General features: G+C 38.5%; 2 protein-coding genes across 2 annotated transcripts in view; both read left to right on the top strand.

Moving 5' to 3' along the window:
- Positions 1-2,666: 2,666 nt before the first annotated feature.
- LOC132974821 (GTPase IMAP family member 8-like) overlaps positions 2,667-18,597 on the top strand; it is a 76,414-nt gene continuing 60,483 nt past the window's right edge. The window contains exons 1-2 of the mRNA XM_061039098.1: positions 2,667-2,688; positions 8,591-8,659. Of these exons, the coding sequence (XP_060895081.1) occupies positions 8,641-8,659 (19 nt within the window). The 5' untranslated portion in view covers positions 2,667-2,688; positions 8,591-8,640. The remainder of the gene's footprint in view (positions 2,689-8,590; positions 8,660-18,597) is intronic.
- Positions 2,677-18,545, top strand: LOC132974827 (golgin subfamily A member 4-like). Its single transcript, XM_061039110.1, has 7 exons — positions 2,677-2,688; positions 8,591-8,659; positions 12,859-12,912; positions 13,038-13,670; positions 13,778-13,825; positions 14,991-16,175; positions 16,326-18,545. The coding sequence occupies exons 2-7, from the start codon at positions 8,641-8,643 to the stop codon at positions 17,888-17,890; spliced, it is 3,504 nt and encodes a 1,167-aa protein (XP_060895093.1). The 5' UTR covers positions 2,677-2,688; positions 8,591-8,640; the 3' UTR covers positions 17,891-18,545.

Genomic DNA, 18,597 nt, shown 5'->3' with positions numbered 1-18,597 from the left:
ACTTGGAATGCCCAAGATTTGAAGACCATCTCTTGATCTCTTACAGGGTTAGACTCTGGGCTACTAATGGGTAAGTACATCCCATTCTCCTAATGGGTAAGTACATCCATGTTTTTCTTCTCCTACGTAGGTAGACTGTCAGGTAAGTCTATTGTCATCTCTCAATGCAGTTACAGTGCAGAAACCTCAGGCATCATCGGCACCAAATCAACAATCTCTAAACTCGACAGTTTTTCTCTGGCTATTGACCACTCCTCAGTTTCTCCCTCCCCTCAGGTTAAGAGTCTGGGTGTCATCCTAGACAGAACACTATCATTCCAAGCTCACATCAATAATGTCACCCGGTCTGCTTATTTCCATCTTCGTAACATTAATCGCCTCCGCCCGTCCCTCACTCCCAAACAGTACCACCATCCTCGTCAACACCCTGGTAACATCCCGCATTGACTACTGCAACTCCCTTCTCTTTGGTCTCCCTCTCAAGTCCATCCACAAACTTCAACTGGTCCAGAACTCTGCCGCTCGCATCATCACCAGAACGCCCTCTGTTAATCACATCACCCCTGTTCTACAACAGCTTCATTGGCTCCCGGTTAAACATCACCATCACCATCTGTTCCTCACCTTCAAGGCCATCCACAACCTCGCTCTGCTTTACCTCTATGAACTCCTGCACACCTACCCGCACTCTCAGGTCTTCTTCTTCCATTCAACTCACTGCACCACCCGCCCACCTGTCCACCATGGGGTCCAGGGCCTTCAGCCGCTCTGCCCCCCACCTCTGGAACTCCCTCCCACCACACATCCGTAATATCGACTCTCTTTCCATTTTCAAATCTTATCTTAAAACACATCTTTTTAAACTGGCATATTCAGTCTGATCATTCTCCATCTGGTCTCATAAATCCTTTACATCCTGTACATCCTGTTTTTTTGTGTTTTTAATGTTAATTTTATCGTTGTGTTGTTACTTTGTTGTTTTTATTTCTGCTTTGTAAGGTGACCTGGAGAGTTTTGAAATGCGCCTTTAAATAAAATGTATTATTATTATTTTAATTATTTTTGTGTCGCAGCAAGAAATTCATGGCGTGAATGAACTTGACGAAAACTAGATACACAAGTATGAACAAGTAATAATAGAATAGCTGTATAGTTTAAAGGTTATCAGATAACATATTACTAAGATTACATTAATTTTATTGTCAAATCTCATCAACACCTACTCTAATTACCGAACTCTAATAAGAAATTCAGATAGTAGGCCTTTTAGGTAAACATTAACTGAAATCACAAAACGTCCTCCTGTAAGTCTGCTGTTAAGATCCTATCACAGTAACTGATCTAAAAACGGTGATCCATGAATACTTTTCCTGAAGTAACCTACACCCCATGTGTTCAGCCCATTGATATTGTTTCTATTCCTCTTGAGATGATGACCTATCAGTTGGATTTAAACTTTTACCAACAAATAAACAAGGTTAACTTATGATCAGTAGGACTGATTAAACAACTAAGCAAGGTGATAGTTTCTGTCAGTGATGAAAATGTGATTTGTTTCCTCTTGTGGGGTGTTATCAAGTTAAAAGCATCTGACCTAAACTAGTCGAACAGCATTCTGTTCACTCACACAACACAGTGACTGATAAAGACTCTGAATCTGACAAACGTATCTTCAATCTAATGACTTCAGATTATTTTCGGATATAATTGAAATGTTGAAGTCAGAAAGTATTGGATTGAACTACAGCCAAAAGGTCTTAGACTAAGACTTAGAAACTTTATTTATCCCTGAGGGCAATTCGGTTCCAGAGTCCACCCAGACCATGTATACATTTACAAACAAACAACAGATGGAGTATGTCAGAGACAACAAACAAATCAGTACTTGACAAAGATGAGCACTGACACCCTCGTGTGGTCTATTTGGGCAATGACACCCTTTATTCTTTTACCAATTAAAATTGGTAATTTGCAAATCAAAAGTGACTAATTTCAGTATTTTGTGATTTTTAATATCGACAATAGATTTGGAAATTGATATTTATCAAACGGAATAAGTGTTTATTTCTCTTCTGAGTCTTTGTAACTTCATGGCTGTGGATGAAGATATTTAGTCTCTGTGATGCGAATTCTTCCCATGTGGCATAAATGGTGGCCCATGGTGTCCAGAGTTATCACTATAACTAAATGTCTTGCTGGAGTTATACGTGTGCTTTCAGCCACTATATAAGATCTAAGTGTTGTACTTTTCTTCAAGTTAAGGGAACTGAAGAGTTGATCTTGATTCCCCCTCACAAACAGATTCAGTTTATCAGTGAACACTTTAATAAAACCAGTTATACCTCAGTTTCAAAAGTAGTCATTTACATGTTCGGAATACATAATTTATATAAACAAGTAATTTTGTGTGTGAACTTCTTCCTGACGACAGCAACAGCCAGCTGCTGTAAAAGTGCCTCCTTCCTGTTGGCTGCTACCAGGAAGGGGTGGGACTTGTTTTCCATAGCCAATCGGTAGTCGACATAACTGACACAGCCAATAAGAACAGAGTCCGAGTTTAGTTACTCTGACTGACACATTTTTAACCAATTACATTATACAAATAATCACGGAGCTCATGTTCCACCCTCAACTCCACTCTCCTTTCACTTTCAATTATCTTTTGTGTCGCAGCAAGAAATTCATCGGGTGAGTTACCAGAAAACTAGATACACAAAAATGAACAAGTAGCCTAATGTTACTTGTATAGTTTAAAGGTTATCAAATAACGTCTTACTAAAATTATATACATTTTATTGTCAATTCTGAGTAGGTGATCCATGAAAACTTTTCTGCTGTAATGTGTCTATTCCTACAACAAGTCAGCAAGCTCATATTGAAAGTGAATTTATTATATTACAAACAACATTTTGAAAAAAGATTTGTGTGGTATTTTGGTTTGAGTTTTTAATATATTTTCTAAAAAATTCTCTGAGGTGAGGTGATTTATTGAGAAGTTTGTGACAATCGTTCAGGCAGCTGTCATGGCGCCAGTTCAATGTAGTAAAAATCAGTGAGCCTTAGCGTTAAATCGCACAAGGTGAGATTTGCAGTGGCGGTTCTAGACCAATTTAACTGAGGGGGCCAGTCTGGGGCCAGTTGTTTTGTCAAAGGGGCACATTCTACCGAGGACAAAAAGAGACAAAGATATTCATGCTTTAATAATGGTTAATGGCATCTTAACAAAAGATAGCGGACAACATAAAATACCATGATTTGCATTTGTTTCAGTGTTTCCATAACAGTATTTGGTTCAGTAACAGTATTTAATACTGCATTACATTCCTACTTTCAAAGGGAAATATTAAACTTTTTTACAACTAGTTACAGTTACTTTGCAGATTAAAATTCACATAAATAATATACAGTACAAAAAACATGTTAAGAGTTTACAAATTACAATATTGAAAATAATAAAAGCACAATCTGAACAGCTCAAAAAACACTTCTTTATAGGGCTCAATGAACAGCACCAGCTCTACTGTACTAGAGGGTCTCTGCATTCCAGACTGTATTTTCCTTTCTAGAATTCGTCTGAATTGATGTAGTTCATGCCCCAAGTCATCAATGTTTGAATCATACAATCGAGCAAATGCAAATAGAGCTGTAGCTTGCAGGAATGCATCACTTTTGGGGTTTAGAGCTTGGATGCTTTTCATTAATTCGCAGTTAGTCTTTGAAAACCTTCTGTCAAGCTCATTGAGCATGTTATCAATGACAGGGTAGAAACAGGCTGTACGAAACCTGTCTTTATCTGGTTCTGATGCTCTCTGACCAACAGTACTCAGTACACAGTGTTCATTGAGTTTGGATCTTAGCCTTTTTTGTCGTTTTGCAGATGGCAGTGTTGGCTGCTGACTGTGGCTGTGTGTCTGTTGCAGTATCACATTACTCAGAAATGTTCAACACATCATCCCACAAGTTATTAAAAAATGACTCCTGCTTAAAGTCATCCAATGTCTGAACCAAAGCTTCAACTAAATCAACAGCTTTTGAAATGTCAAGTGATGAACACTGTAGCATATCAGAGAGAAGTTTTGTTTCTCCAAACACTTTACGGAGTGTAATAAGATGCACAATGAATTCAAGATCTATCTGTGCTGTAGACAGTGGGCATTGCAATGGATGTAAAAGGCATATTTTGCTTGCTCTTTGATTCTAGCTTGGACCCCGGTATGCTTTCCACTCATGACTGCAGCACCGTCATATGCTTGGCCTACAAGCTTGTTTTTGTATTCTTGACCATGAACTTCCAAAATGTGGATTATTTTTTCAGTAAGCCCTGCTGCATCTAGCTTCTCGGCAGATTCAAAATGAAGAAAACTCTCCTTAATAGCTCCATTGAAATAGTACCTTAGTACTAGAGAAATCTGTTCTTTTTTTTATATCTTTCATTTCATCTGCCATGATGCTGAAGACTTCACTTTGTTTCACTTCTTCTGTAATTTCAGTTCGAACCATTTCTGCCAAACAATCCAGAACCTCATTCTGAATGATTTTGCTCGTGTACTTCACATTATGAATAGAAGTTAGTCTTTTTTTTAACAGTTTTGTCATGGTTAGCAATTGTCTCTAGAATTGCCCTGAAGTTTCCTTTATTATCTGAGACTGCAGACTCATCATTTCCTCTTTGAGCAATGTTTTGTGTGGCAGTAAGTAGTAGCACTTCCCCTATGGTTTTTATGTATTCCCGATTTTCTGTAACCAGTCTGTTATGTTCCTTGTTTAGGACATTTGGCAGTGTTGAATTATTTGCTACAGATCTCTAATAGTCTCTCCATGTAATCATTGAATGTTTATGCCTCTCAGACTTGGCATGGATTGCAAATCCCCCCTCTCTGTAGGTTGCTTTCTTCCAGTTTTTGAATCCGGATGGTGAGTCAAAAACTGAGTCTGTGCTATTAGGGGGGCTAAAATGTCTACAGGCGTAACAATATGCCGAGTCTGATTGTTTGGAGTACTCAAGCCAGGGGTGTATGCTGTACCAGGTGGCCTTGAAGCTCCTTCTCCTGTCCCCCATCAAGGTCCGTGGAAACAAGGTCATGTTGGGTTGCATCGGTGGGTCTTTACCCCTGCTGATATCTGTGGAGAAAGTCCAACCAAATCATATGGCACATAATTCACTAGCAATCAAGAAACACCAATTATAGGCAATCAATAATTATAAATCAATGACATGAAGGAGAATTTGATTTGATTTCTTCTCAATCATAAGACAACACACGTCTACATGGACACACATTCTAAACTTCAATTCAACATCACACCTGGTCCAGTGCTTGTGGATGCACCTGTATCCTCTTGTGTCTCACACTCGTTGAATTTCAACCAAAGCCTCACTCTCTGGACTTTCATCTGCGTCATCTTCCTTCTCTGTGTCCTCACTGTCATCTATCAAGTCCCCTGGCTTTCCCTCTTTGATGCTCTCCACTCCCTGTGCTCCCTCAACACCTGGATCGTCTGTGTCTGTTTCTATGTCTGCCTCATCATTGTCTCTACTTTTGGGGGCAAAATAGGACATAATGTCCTGGTTTCTCTTCATCTTGATAACCTCTATAGACAAAAACAACAGGGAGGAATGCACAACACTTAAGTAACCCAGAATAGTGAACTAACGTTACTGTTACATACTTGGATGTATGTTGTGGTAACGTTAGCCTTTGCGCTAGGAATTATGTACGTTATAGCATGCCGTCAGGCTAACCATTTATGAAGACAGCCCATTTGTTTCAAACATTAGCTATAGCAAAACTTAACGTTACGTTACTTGCAACAAGTATTAATGCAAGCAAACTTTAAACTGTTCAGGCTGGTGTGGCTGCTAATGCTATTAAGTTAGCTAACGAGTCAACAACATTTCCTGACCAGTCTTACCTTGTAACAATTAGGCTAATCAAATAAAAATGTTTTTCTCACCTTAAATCTTTCGTGTCAGCGTTATTGGTCTCGTAGCATTAGAATCTTGATTGCTTGCTTCCAATAAGATCTGGCAGTGGCGGGTAACGTCGTTAGCGGATGCAGCGTCAGTTTACCGCTCTAAAGGGTCTGACAAGAATCTTGAGCCCACAGAATTAGAATGACTAGTTCCATTCATGGTTGTTGATTTGACAGGGATGACTATTCTTTTAATTTAAGCTCTGTGGTTGAGCCACAATTGTTCACCCTTTCACTTTTGCATCAGCGCAATATCATCGAAATTAATTATTTTTTATTAATATGCTCTTCGTTTGGAGGTGGGGCCACAGGGGGGTCCAAGCTCAGTGTTACAGGAGCACTGGCCCCTGTTGGCCCCTCCCCAGAACCGCCAGTGGACATTTGCTAAACTACCACTTACAGTTTGCTGGTGTATTCGCAATGGGCCTTCAGTAAAAACGCACCTGAGATGGATTAATCTTCAGATTCACACTGTTCTGCATTTATTATTCAGACAGGAAAATATTTGTGTGTGGTTTTCTGTAACCATAAAAATAAAGGACATAATGAAAAATCCACACAACACTGCCACCTTACTCCAATGTACAGAGATAACCAACATAACTGATATGAACATGAGAGACTGTATTCTTTACTGACCTAACATAGCGATGGCAAAAAATACTGTAAATATCAGTTCTCATAAAAATAACATTAACTTCCTTCATGTATTGATATGAACATAAATACAGAAGATGAATAGATACAGGGCAGCGCTATTGAAGTTACAGTCACACTTGCATGCTAATGTTTATTAAAGGTACACTTGAGGAGCGCCTCGTTACTAGTCCCTCTGAATACCTGAGAAATTAACATTTTATATCGAGTACACCATTGCCACACATTACATACAGTTGTTGCTTCTGGCTTGTAATCATTCGCTGTACTTTGCATTTGCTCATACAATCGGAACTATCCTGGCTAATGAGTATAAGCTTTCATTTCAAATGTCCACTCCTATATGAAATGAAAAGAAAACCTACAAACTCTATGAACACACACATGTTCTAACTGTCCAAATGATGGAGAACTAAATAACTTGAATCTTTTACAGAACTAAGGGACAGCTGACTGGCCAACAGCAATGCACAGTAGGCGCGACTTAGCAACTGACAGGCTCAGATAGACTAAGGCATATAAGAGTAATATAAAAGAACAGGTCGAAATGCATAAAAGGATATGCAATCTTCATAACAATCAGCATGAATATTCAGCTATTTCTATAAGCTTAATGTAATTCATGCCCAGAACTAAGCCAGAGACTGTGAGACACTTCACTTTTTCCCACTTGTCACTCAAATCTTCATTCATATCAAATCACATAATTCTTTAAAGTTGTTCATTTTGCAATAATTGACCTTTGCTTGTGTAACATTGCAGCACTTACTATCCCGGGTTTGTTTGTGTAGGCATTACATTACAGTTCATACCAAAGTACAAAGTAAGTTAAAGCAAACACACAGCTTTGATTTAGTTCAGTCAATTTTATATTTAGTTTCAGGATTTGCACAATATAATTGTTGTTCTCTTTATCGGATACTTACCTTTCTTTATTCTTTGGTTCAGTTCCCCATGTGGTCCTGCAGCTAAAGGGGCTGGTTCAGCACTTCCTGGGTATTTATAAGATTGATGATGTTATCACTGACATCATTGGGGCAAACCGACTGTAGTGTTTATCTTGAGTTATGTTGTCTTTGTTTTTTTATTTCTTGCCTATTTGAGTTATTAGTAGAATATAATTTAATGTTTAAAGTTAATTGGGTTGGGTTAATGAGCTAAGGTTCATTTTAGGGTTCATGTTGATTTCTTTGGTTTCAGAGAAAAGTGTACACCCACCCTTTGAGTTATGTTACACCAAGCTGCAGCCAATTTGTTAATGTGGCAGTCTATAAAGCCAGCAAAAGTTTGCTATTGCTGAAAGAGAGGTGAGGCCTTTGACACATGCCTTAGTAGGGCTGGGAAATATATCGAGTTTTTAAGATATATCGATATATTTCCAAACAAGATAACGGGTAAGACAATATCGTAAATATTGATATAGTTTATGTTACATTAAAATAACGTTATGGAGGTGCCAGGTCACCTTTTTCTCATCTCACTGATGATGACTGACTGTCCCTCTTCACCCTGCCCCTCCTCTCTTTTCTCTTTTATTGTATTTAAGGAACATTTTTATTTTATAATATTAATTTTTAAATTGACAAACAGGTAGTTTATTTTCCATGTGTTTTCATTGTTAATAAAATACATATCGATATATATCGAGTATCGCCATTCAGCTAATCAATATCAAGATATGAGTTTTGGTCTATATCATCCAGCCCTATGCCTTAGTTTGATTTAGTTTTGAGGTAATTTACCTTATTTCCTTTGAACTTTTGTTTTTATTAACTTAAATGAAGTCTGCTGAAATGCCTTCCTACCACCATCCTAATCACTTAAGCTAAACTACTTTACAAGTATATGAATTCAATGATATTACAGGAATTGCTATGAATAATGTCTGCACTCATTGATTTATTCACTAATGAGCTACTGTACATGTTACCCTTTAAAATATTTTAAATCGTTTCTCTAGGTTCTCAAACAGAGCTGTTCTTTCCATTTGAATTAGTCCCTGATGACATCATGGCGACTGCAGCAGCAGGTGAGTCCAGTCAGACTCTGTTTTATCCTCTGTCTACACATTTAAAGACACCAAAAGAGATAATACTGAGACATTTAAGCAGGTCAGTGAGTCTTGGATTTAATAAATAGTAACGGCCTTAACACTTTTTATTTTCTTGAGCAGATATATGTTATACATCACTACATACAATATATCATTCTAAACACAGAGGGGTCTGGTGTATGTCCTTAACTTTATAAAGGATGAATGTGCACCTTTTTTGATCCAGTAGATGTCATCCTTGAGCACCAGCATGAAACCAAATCAACTGCTGTTTGGCCAACCACTCTCCCCTTGCGTTAGCACATAGTTATCAAACTGTCAGATTGTCAAAATCCCTGCTCCTCTCCGCGCACATCACCGCTCCCTCTCGCTCTGCCCGACCCTGAGCAGGTTAGATGACAGAGCGCTGAGAAGGTGCTCTAACTATGCGAGGTGTTGCATGTAATGTGGTAAAATATAGAAATGTATGCTCATTTAGATATAATAGTAATGTGACTGGGCTTAGACAGGCTACATAAACTTAATTGAAAGGCTTAAATATATTTTTCGGCTCCAGACGGATATGTATTTTTTTCTTCACATCGCGATGACAATGCTGTAACAATATATCGTGCAGCCCTATAGTGAATTAAATGCAGAGAAATATAATAGTAATTGAGTCTGTAGTAAAGGCTTTCTTCTTAGAAAAACATATCACATTCAAAATTCCCTCTTAAAATATCACAGTGCAGCATATAAGTGCAATTATGTCTACCTGCATTCCAAAACTAAAAGAGATTAATGCCAATAAATAATGAAAGCAATGTTTGCATATATGTAAGGCATGCATAATTAGTATTTGTAAGTTTCTCTTTCTCTTAAGTAACTCTCTTCACAATGGTATGACATCCTAATATATATAATAGGCCTATTTTTCATGTTTCATTCTGTTGACATATTTCACAACAGGAAGTTTTCCTGTACTCCTTCATAAAGTGATCATTTCACTCTCAGACTGTACGGCACTATTGTCCGAAATCTCTGAATAAAGTTGAACTTTTATTTGTCATCATAGTTTTAGCTTACCTTGTGCATTTTAATTTGATATTTTTAATCCTCCATCATTCAATATTTTGCTCTATTTATGTTATTGGGCTATTTTCTTACCTTGTGCCGTTGGACCACCTAACTGTGTTCAAAATACATGAACTCCAGAATGTGTTCAAACTCATCTCTGTGTGTTCTCAAAGTGAATCATTAAAGAGGGAAAACACACAAACAGAAAAAATGATACAAAGTTATTTTGGGTAAGAAGCATAAAACAGGGTTTTTCCTGCACAGACAATTCTTTGGCGCCCCCCAAAGAGGTTTTACCCAGCGCCAAAGGAAAATCCCGAGCGCCAAAAGAAAAAAAAGACGATTCAAATAGCAAATCAAATCCTCCCTGAATGTATGTTAAAAATATCAATACATCAAACGACTGTTGAACAAGCAGAACATAAACTTAAATATGACGTCTCTGACTTATAGCAGTCATCTCCCCTCTCATCCGTTTACGCATGTGGCTCGCGCTGGATAGCCAGCTGATTGACTGTTCGTTTCTTTTGATTGGTTCCGTTCGCTCCGCTGACACCCACAAGCGCTAAATTCGGGTTGATTTTCTGTTTGGTGAGTTAATTTCAAAGAGCAATGCTATTCATGGTGGTAAATATTTATCCCAACAGTCATGTTAAAAATATACTAAACCGCGTATGACGTATAGCCGCGGCTACTTGTCCCTGCTCCTCTGCTGTCTGCAGACGGGTCATCGGGGGGGCACACCGAGACGAGACACACCAACATACATGGCTGCAAACGCGCACACACACCGGAATGCCAACCACCGCGCGCACCTGTTTACTTGTAGTGCAACTGTGGAACGGAACACGGTTGATCCGCTATCCGTATGGACCGAGTTGGGAACGCACGTTCAACTTTTCTCTGTTCAATTCCAACGTGTCTGCTTTTATCAACAATAAATATCTTAACGATCGTAACGTCAGCCAGCTGTAGTCTGTGAACTTCTCCACACAGACCGTCAAACAGCGCTGCGTTATAGCCAGCAAATATATTTTTATTATTTCTCAATTTCCTGATCTGATCAAATGATCCAAATTATCTGTGACTTAAATCTGTGATTATTTGACATAATACCTTAGTAATTCAAATAAATGTACTTTTGGCAGGATGTGACCTCGCCTCTCCCAATCTCATGACACCCCTCTCCCTCAAAATCCCTCTCCTCCCATGTTTCACTGTTGCAATTTAAAAAAATTCTTTACCAGATTGAATTGGGGTTCAGCATAATGATAATATTATTTATAAAATGGTCAGAAATAACAGGAAATGCACAGATTTCTGTCAAATAAGGTAATACTGAGCCAGGAAAAACCCTGTGAAAGCATAAAATCCTACCACTTCTCGTCTCCACTTCTTTTTAAAGCCAACTGTCACCCTACAGAGGCTCTAGTTACTCCTCTGCCTTAAAAAGGAGAGGCATTTTTAGCTTTAATAATAAAAACAAGCCATTATCACGTCAGGCCAAATCTTGACCTTAAACAAAGAAATCTAAAAACATGTTCAAAACTTTTTCACCTATAATAATAATAATAATAATAATGCATTTTATTTAAGGGCGCCTTTCATGTCACTCAAGGTCACCTTACAGACACAGCAGTAGAGTGAAAAACACGAACACTATCAACTACTTAAAAACAAAAACACAAAAACAGCAGCTGTAAGCTGTGATTTGAAGGTGGGGAGATAGTTAATGTCACGGATGGTTTGTGAGAGAGAGAGTTCCAGAGACGGGGGGCCGTACGGCTAAATGCTCGAGATCCCATTGATGATAGGTGGAAAGGAGGTGTGGTGAGGAGCATGGAGGAGGCAGAACGGGGGGACCAAGAGGGTGTGTAGGCAGGGTCCGAAATTAACTTTTTGACTCACCGGCCAAGGTGGCAGGTAGATGAAAAATGTCATATCAATCGATGTATAAACAATAATACATTTAAAAGCTGATTTTTGTTCCTGAGTGAAAGATGAAGAAACCAGATGGTTAATTATGGTTTAATTATTCTTTTATTGTCAGAACATGAAGAATTATAATTAAACAGGAAAATTTCACCATCATAAGCTCAGAGCACGGAGGTAAACAAATCAAGCAACAAAAGGCAGTGACTAACAATAAATAATACACACACATGTAGGCACACACACACAGACTTAACTTTAAATAGAAAGACATTTTAGCTGTGGACTTCCAGCTGAATGTGAATGTTTGATAGTTGTTTATTTATTTACAATGTTACAATTCACTTCCAGTCTGTAGGGACTTGGGTTGGGAACCGGAGGGTCGCCAGTTCAAGTCCCGTTGCGGACCAAATATGTAAGTTGGTCTGGTAGCTGGAGAGGTGCCAGATCACTTCCTGAGCACTGCCGAGGTGCCCTTGAGCAAGGCACCAAACCCCCTCCCCACCATCAGCTCAGGAGTGCCTGCTGTGGGCAGCTCCGTCACTCTGACATCTCTCCATTAGTGCATGTCCATAGGATCCTGTTTGTGCATGTGTGTGTATATTTCAGCCTATGTGTGTGTTCATGAACTACAGAGTGTAAAAACTGAAATTTCCCCTTGCGGGGATCAATAAAAGTAAATCTTAAATCTTATCACCGCTGTTTTGGATGATAAAGATAGTCATCTACCGTTGTCTCCAAGCGTTTCTACATCATGTCCGGTCCTGACAGTGGAGATGACTCACGGCCAACTTCCACCAGATGCGTGTCCGGTCCGTCTCTACCTCCGCAGCAGATTCATAGGTTTTCTATTTTTTCCAGATGCCGGAGCCCGCCGCATCAATTTAGCACAGAAAAGAACAAGCGGGACGGGAAGTCAGACACCAATACAACATTAAAACATCCGTTTAATTTTCAAAATAAAACACTCCGTTTTATCGGTTCAGAAAAATTACAGTTTGTTACGTTTTTTCTTATTTAAAGTTATAACTTGCACGCTTTATAAAATGTGTTAGTTCATGTCACCTCCCAGGCTCCGTAGACTTCTACTTTATTTATGTGTAAAATGTCATGCATTCTTCCTTTAATGAAATTTGCATTGAAAGACTGTGCACACCCATGACAAAATGTACTTGTTTCAATCATAGATGATCTGCATCCCCTGAGGCGCTGTAGGAGTATTGAATGGTTGCCACCTGACAGTGAGTAAAACTTCTATCCATTTGTACAAAAATATCTGTTTCGGTCACATCTGTAAAAACAGTAGGTAATCAAATCCCAAAATAAAGGAAGAAAACTGGATCTGTTTAAATTTTTCTTTTCACAGTGTCTGAGTTGAGGGTTGTTCTGCTGGGGAACTCATGGTCTGAGAGGAGTTCAGTGGGGAACCTCGTACTGGGAGAGACGGTGTTCAACACTGAGGAAGAACCAAACAGCGTTTTGAAAGAAATGGGACATATAAAGGAGAAAGACATAGTTCTTATCAACACTCCAGATCTGCTGCATCCCACTATCTCTGCAGACAAACTGACAGAACATGTGACAGACTGTTTGAGACTCTCTGATCCTGGACCTCATGTGTTCCTGTTGGTTCTCCAGCCTGATGACTTCACTGAGGAATATAAACAGAGATTCTGTAGAGTTCTTAAATGCTTCAGTGATCAGTCCTTTGATCATTCACTGATACTGATATCAACACCCAGAGAGCAGGGCTCAAGTGTCGATAAAAATGATTTACAAAGTCAACCCTTAAAAGACATGATCAGAGAATGTAGATACAGATATCAAGAGCTGAAAAACCTTGAACTTCCAGAGCTGCTGACCCGTTTGGGTCAAATTGTGAAAGAGCACAATGGAGCGCATGTCAGCTGTGAAGTGTTCATGGATGCCCTTGATGACCTACAAAGAATACAAAAAAAGGAAACAAGGCCCGGAATCCTGGATGCTGTTATGTCTTCTGGTAAGAGATCTGTTCTAATCAAAATGTTTAAACTCAAAATACTAAAACCCTATTACTGATCTCATGAGAATATGAAGCTGATAGTCAATGATGTCATATTTTAACAGGTCTTTTTACCAGGGCTAACATGGTGACACCTCCTCCCTCAGGGGAAAGTAAGTAAACTTTCATAAATAGACAAATTTTATTATTACTGACCAGTACAATATTGGCGCCACTGTGGTTGACCCCATCCCCCAAAACTCATCTCCCTTTAGAGAAAAGTTGGGAAATTATAGTCACTTTTTTTTCTGTTAGAATAATTCTAAATATATTGTACCCAAAAATGTGAAACAGGAATCCAATAGAGACTTGACTATATGATCTGAGAGCAGTACAAAGTTCAGCTCCCGCACTAAAAAACAACTTGGCCCATGCCCATAATGCAAAAGGTGGTGAGCCATTTTGTACTGATTTACAATCAATCAATCTTTATTTGTATAGTGCCAATTCATAACAAATGCTGTCTTTAGACACAAAAATAGTAGATCTAGACCGTACTCTTTTATATTATTTACAAAGACCCAACATTAATCTACCATGAGCACAGTAAAGTTACAGTGGCAAGGAAAAACTGCCTTTTAACAGGAAGAAATCTGGAGCATAACAAGACTCACCAAAAGAGTGAGTTGTATAATTAAAATAATGCCTATTTAAGCCATGAACAGGGTGCATATTCAAAAGAAGTCCTCTCGAAGGCTTTATCCGATCCAACCCAAATTTGGTCTTGGTACCGTAGATACCTTGGAGAATAAAATGTATTAAAAGCTTAAGTTTTGTTAAAGGGCGTGGCCATGGCTGGGGGGTTAAAATGTATGTAAAATTACAGAAAATCACTGTAAGTTTATATATGCAAGGTCCAGCACTGTAAAGCGCATAAGTTTAAATAAGTAATAAAGTGTATTTGTATGTATGTATGTGTAAACTGCTTAGCAAAAGTTATGGACACATTAAATCAGGAAGCATACATGTAAATTACTGTATACTTCCTGTTTTAATGTGACGGTTTAACAGTTAGTAAACAGGTTGAGGAATATAAATATATATAATGACTATGTAGGTATGAACAGACACACACAGATATTGATTTAATGGTTTATAGTTTTTTTTCCTGCTACTGTCTGGATTAAGCTAATTAGAAGCCAACATGAAGATTATGAGTATTTTTCTTTCATTAAACAACTGAAAGCTAAATATAGAAAACAGAATGTAAGCTTTAGTTTAACCATGTGGCATGACTTAATGTCTCTCTACACGTTATATTTTATTTTTCTATTACAGTCAGAATTCTGCTGCTGGGGACAGATGACAAAACAACAAAACTTGGAGACTTTATCACTGGAAAAGAACAACACATCTCAAGTGTCCTAAAAAATAAATTTATAGGCAAACAAATGGTGCAGAGGGGAGAATGGAGAGGAAAACCTCTAACAGTTGTGAAAACTCCAGATGTTTTCAGTGTTTCTGTGGAGAAGCTGAGACAAGAGATGAAGAAGGCTGTGAGTCTCTGTCCTCCTGGACCAAATGTTGTGCTGCTGTTAGTCAAACCTTCTGATTTCACTGAAGAGAACAGAAAAACACTGAAGTTCATCCTGAGTTTCTTCAGTCAAGATGCTTTTAAACACTCAGTGGTCATCAGCACACATGAGGAGGATAAAACAGTTGTCTCTTTTAGAAGACTCATTAAAGACTGTGGAGAACGACACTACAGTATGGCCGACAACAACCGTGATGTATTAATGCAAAAGATTGAGAAAACTGTGCATGACAACAGAGGAACCTTTCTCACTGTCATTGAGGATTCAGTCGCCCCAAAGTCTGGTCTTATGAAAACAGCTTTGAGCCTGGTTCTGTGTGGAAGGAGAGGAGCAGGGAAGACTTCAGCAGCTGAGGCCATTTTAGGTCAGACAGGCCTTCATTCAGTCTCCAGCTCATCAGAGTGTGTTAAACATCAGGGAGAGGTGAGCGGACGTCAGGTTTCCCTGGTGGAGCTTCCTGCCCTGTATGGAAAACCTCAGGAGGAAGTGATGAACGAATCACTCAGGTGTATCTCTCTCTGTGATCCTGAGGGCGTCCATGCCTTCATCCTGGTTCTACCTGTGGGTCCACTCACTGATGAAGACAAAGGAGAGTTAGAGACCATCAAGAACACATTTGGAAGTCAATTCAATGACATCACTGTGTTGCTGTTCACTGTTGAGTCAGATCCCTCAGATCCAGCTGTTGTTGACTTTCTAAATGAAACCAAGTCCATCCAGGAGCTTCTTCAGAACTGTGGAGGAAGATCTTTGGTTCTAAACATCAAGGATAAGCAGCAGATCCCAGAGCTGCTGGACATGGTGGAAAAGATGCACGAAGATAAATCCAAATCATTCATCTTCACAATACAAACATTTGCACATGCCCAAATAGAAAAGATCATAACTCTACAGGCTGAGCTGAAGAAAACAAAAGACCCAGTCATCTGTAAGTAATATTTATTTTGATTTATACAAATTATTCTAACTTTTTTTAAATTAATAACCCATTGTTAATCATACCTAAAAGTCTGTATATAAACTGTACTCTATAAATTTGTCAGCATTAAAGTTAATTCTATGCCCTCTTTTTTGACAGGTGATGAGAAGCTGAGTGAAGAGAGTCTCAGGATTGTGCTGATAGGGAAGACTGGATGTGGGAAGAGCTCTTCAGGAAACACCATTCTAGGAGAGAAGACATTTGAAGCCAAATCATCCCAAAAATCAATCACAAAATGTTGTGAGAAAGCACAAAGTGATGTGAACAGTCGTCCGGTCACTGTGGTCGACACTCCTGGTCTGTTTGACAATAGCTTGTCCCATGAAGAGGTTAATGAAGAGATGATTAAATGCATCAGTCTTCTGGCTCCAGGACCACATGTCTTCCTGTTGGTGTTACGCATCGGCCGATTTACACCAGAAGAGAAGGAGACATTAAAACTCATCAAGGAAGTCTTTGGGAAGAATGCTGACAAGTTCACCATCGTTCTTTTAACTGGAGGAGATTCATTAAAGCATGATAACATGTCCATTGAAGAATACATTGAAAAGGAATGTGATGATTCCTTTAAGAAACTGATTGCTGACTGCGGAGGAAGATACCACATGTTTGATAACCACGATGACAAAAACAAAACTCAAGTCAGTGAGCTAATAACAAAGATTGAAGAAATGGTGAGAACTAATGGAGGCAGCTGCTACACCAATGAGGTGCTGCAAGAAGCTGAAGCCGCTATAAAGAAAGAAACGGAGAGACTCTTGCAGGAGAAGGAAGAAGAGATGTGGAGAGAGATGGAGGAGCTTCAAATGAAACACGAGGAAGAAATGAAAGAAAAAGAAAAAAGAATGGAAGAACAGAGGACAGAAATTGAAAAGGAAAGAAAACAGAGAGAAAAACGACTAAAAGAAAAGCAGGAGCTGATCAACAAGGATCGTAAGGAGAGAAAGAAAGGAGAGCAAAAGAGAGAAGAAGAAAACAGGAAAAGAAAGCGAGAAGAAGAAATTAAGAAACAGGAATGGGAACAGAAACTCTCAGCTTTGGAGAAACAGATAAAATCAGAATCAGAATCAAAGGAAACCATTGACAAAAAGCTGGAGGAGACTAGAGAAGAGATGAGAAAGAAACAAGAGACTTGGGAGAAAGAAAGAAAAGAATGGTGGACAAAACGGACACAAGAGGATGAACAGAGACAACAGGAGGAACGAGCAAAACTTGAAAAGCTCAAAGATGAATTCGAGAAAGAAAGAGAGAATAATGAAAAGAAAAGAAAGGAAGAGGACAAATACAGAAGAGAACAGGAGGAGAAGGAGAGAGGAGAATTGGAGGAAAACTACAAGAAACAAATGAAGGAAATGAAGGATAAGTATGAAGTGGAGGCCAGAAAACAAGCTGAAGAACTCAATGATTTCAGACAGAAATACATGAAGGACTTCAATGTACTGGTAGAGAAACACATGGAGGAAATATGTGAGTTGAAGCAAAGACAAGAAAGACAACTGCATGAGGCAGAAGAGAGACGTGACAAAGATTACAAGCTTTTACAAAACCTCTCAAAAAGCAAAGAAAAACATCTGAAAGAAGAAAGAGAGGAATTGAAGAAAAAGCACGAACAAGAAATAAATGAAATGAAACAAAAATACGAAAGCAAATGTATCATCCTCTGATGGTTCCATCAACTCTGGCTTATGACATTAGCTGATTGAACACCGTCCGTTTTAGTTTTGTGTCTAGCTGGACCAGTGTCCAAGAACGCCACAAAGACAATTCCAATAGTAACTTAATTCTTGCTAAGATTCATGGATGTGATGTCATGTAAAACAAACACATGATACCTGTGCCCTAATGAAAAGGATAAGTGCTCAACCAAACACTAGGACCATGACGTCCTTCGAGGAAAATGTTTAAATGCAGACGTTGCTGACGCTGTGTTCTGGCCAGGAGAAATCCGCCCTGTGTATACAGTAAAACAGGCCTGTTCCTGCTAAGAAGTGATTCCTGTTTGACTTCTCAATTCAGTTTAGATGTAAATCGAACACAAGGTCGCCATTGCTCCAAATATTGTTTGTACAATTTTAGTAATTTCAGGTTTTATGATCTTTGTATTTTTAAAAAAAAATTGTCTTTTATTGTAAAATATGTTTTTTCGTTTCCTATATTTGGTTATACATTTATTTAAAAAATGAACATCAAGGATTTTAAGGAAATATTTTGGTAATTTTTTCAAGTTTACTTATTTTTGTAGAAATGTTCTGAGGTAAAACTTATTTTGTTTTTCTTTTTTCTATGTCTGTGATAATAAAAAATATCTTAACAAGAGAACACCTTTTCAGAAGTTGCCTTTATCATGGGGAAGTAATGCTCTTACTATGTG

This window comes from Labrus mixtus, chromosome 5 (assembly GCF_963584025.1).
Source record: "Labrus mixtus chromosome 5, fLabMix1.1, whole genome shotgun sequence".
Taxonomy (NCBI): domain Eukaryota; kingdom Metazoa; phylum Chordata; class Actinopteri; order Labriformes; family Labridae; genus Labrus; species Labrus mixtus.
The sequence above is the reverse complement of the archived record's forward strand: the minus strand, read 5'-3'. Positions and strand labels throughout refer to the sequence as shown.

Coding starts and splice junctions, on each gene's coding strand:
- LOC132974827 (XM_061039110.1), top strand. Junction 12,913..13,037: donor TGAATGGTTGCCACCTGACA/GTGAGTAAAACT, acceptor TTCTTTTCACAG/TGTCTGAGTTGAGGGTTGTT. Junction 16,176..16,325: donor AACAAAAGACCCAGTCATCT/GTAAGTAATATT, acceptor CTTTTTTGACAG/GTGATGAGAAGCTGAGTGAA.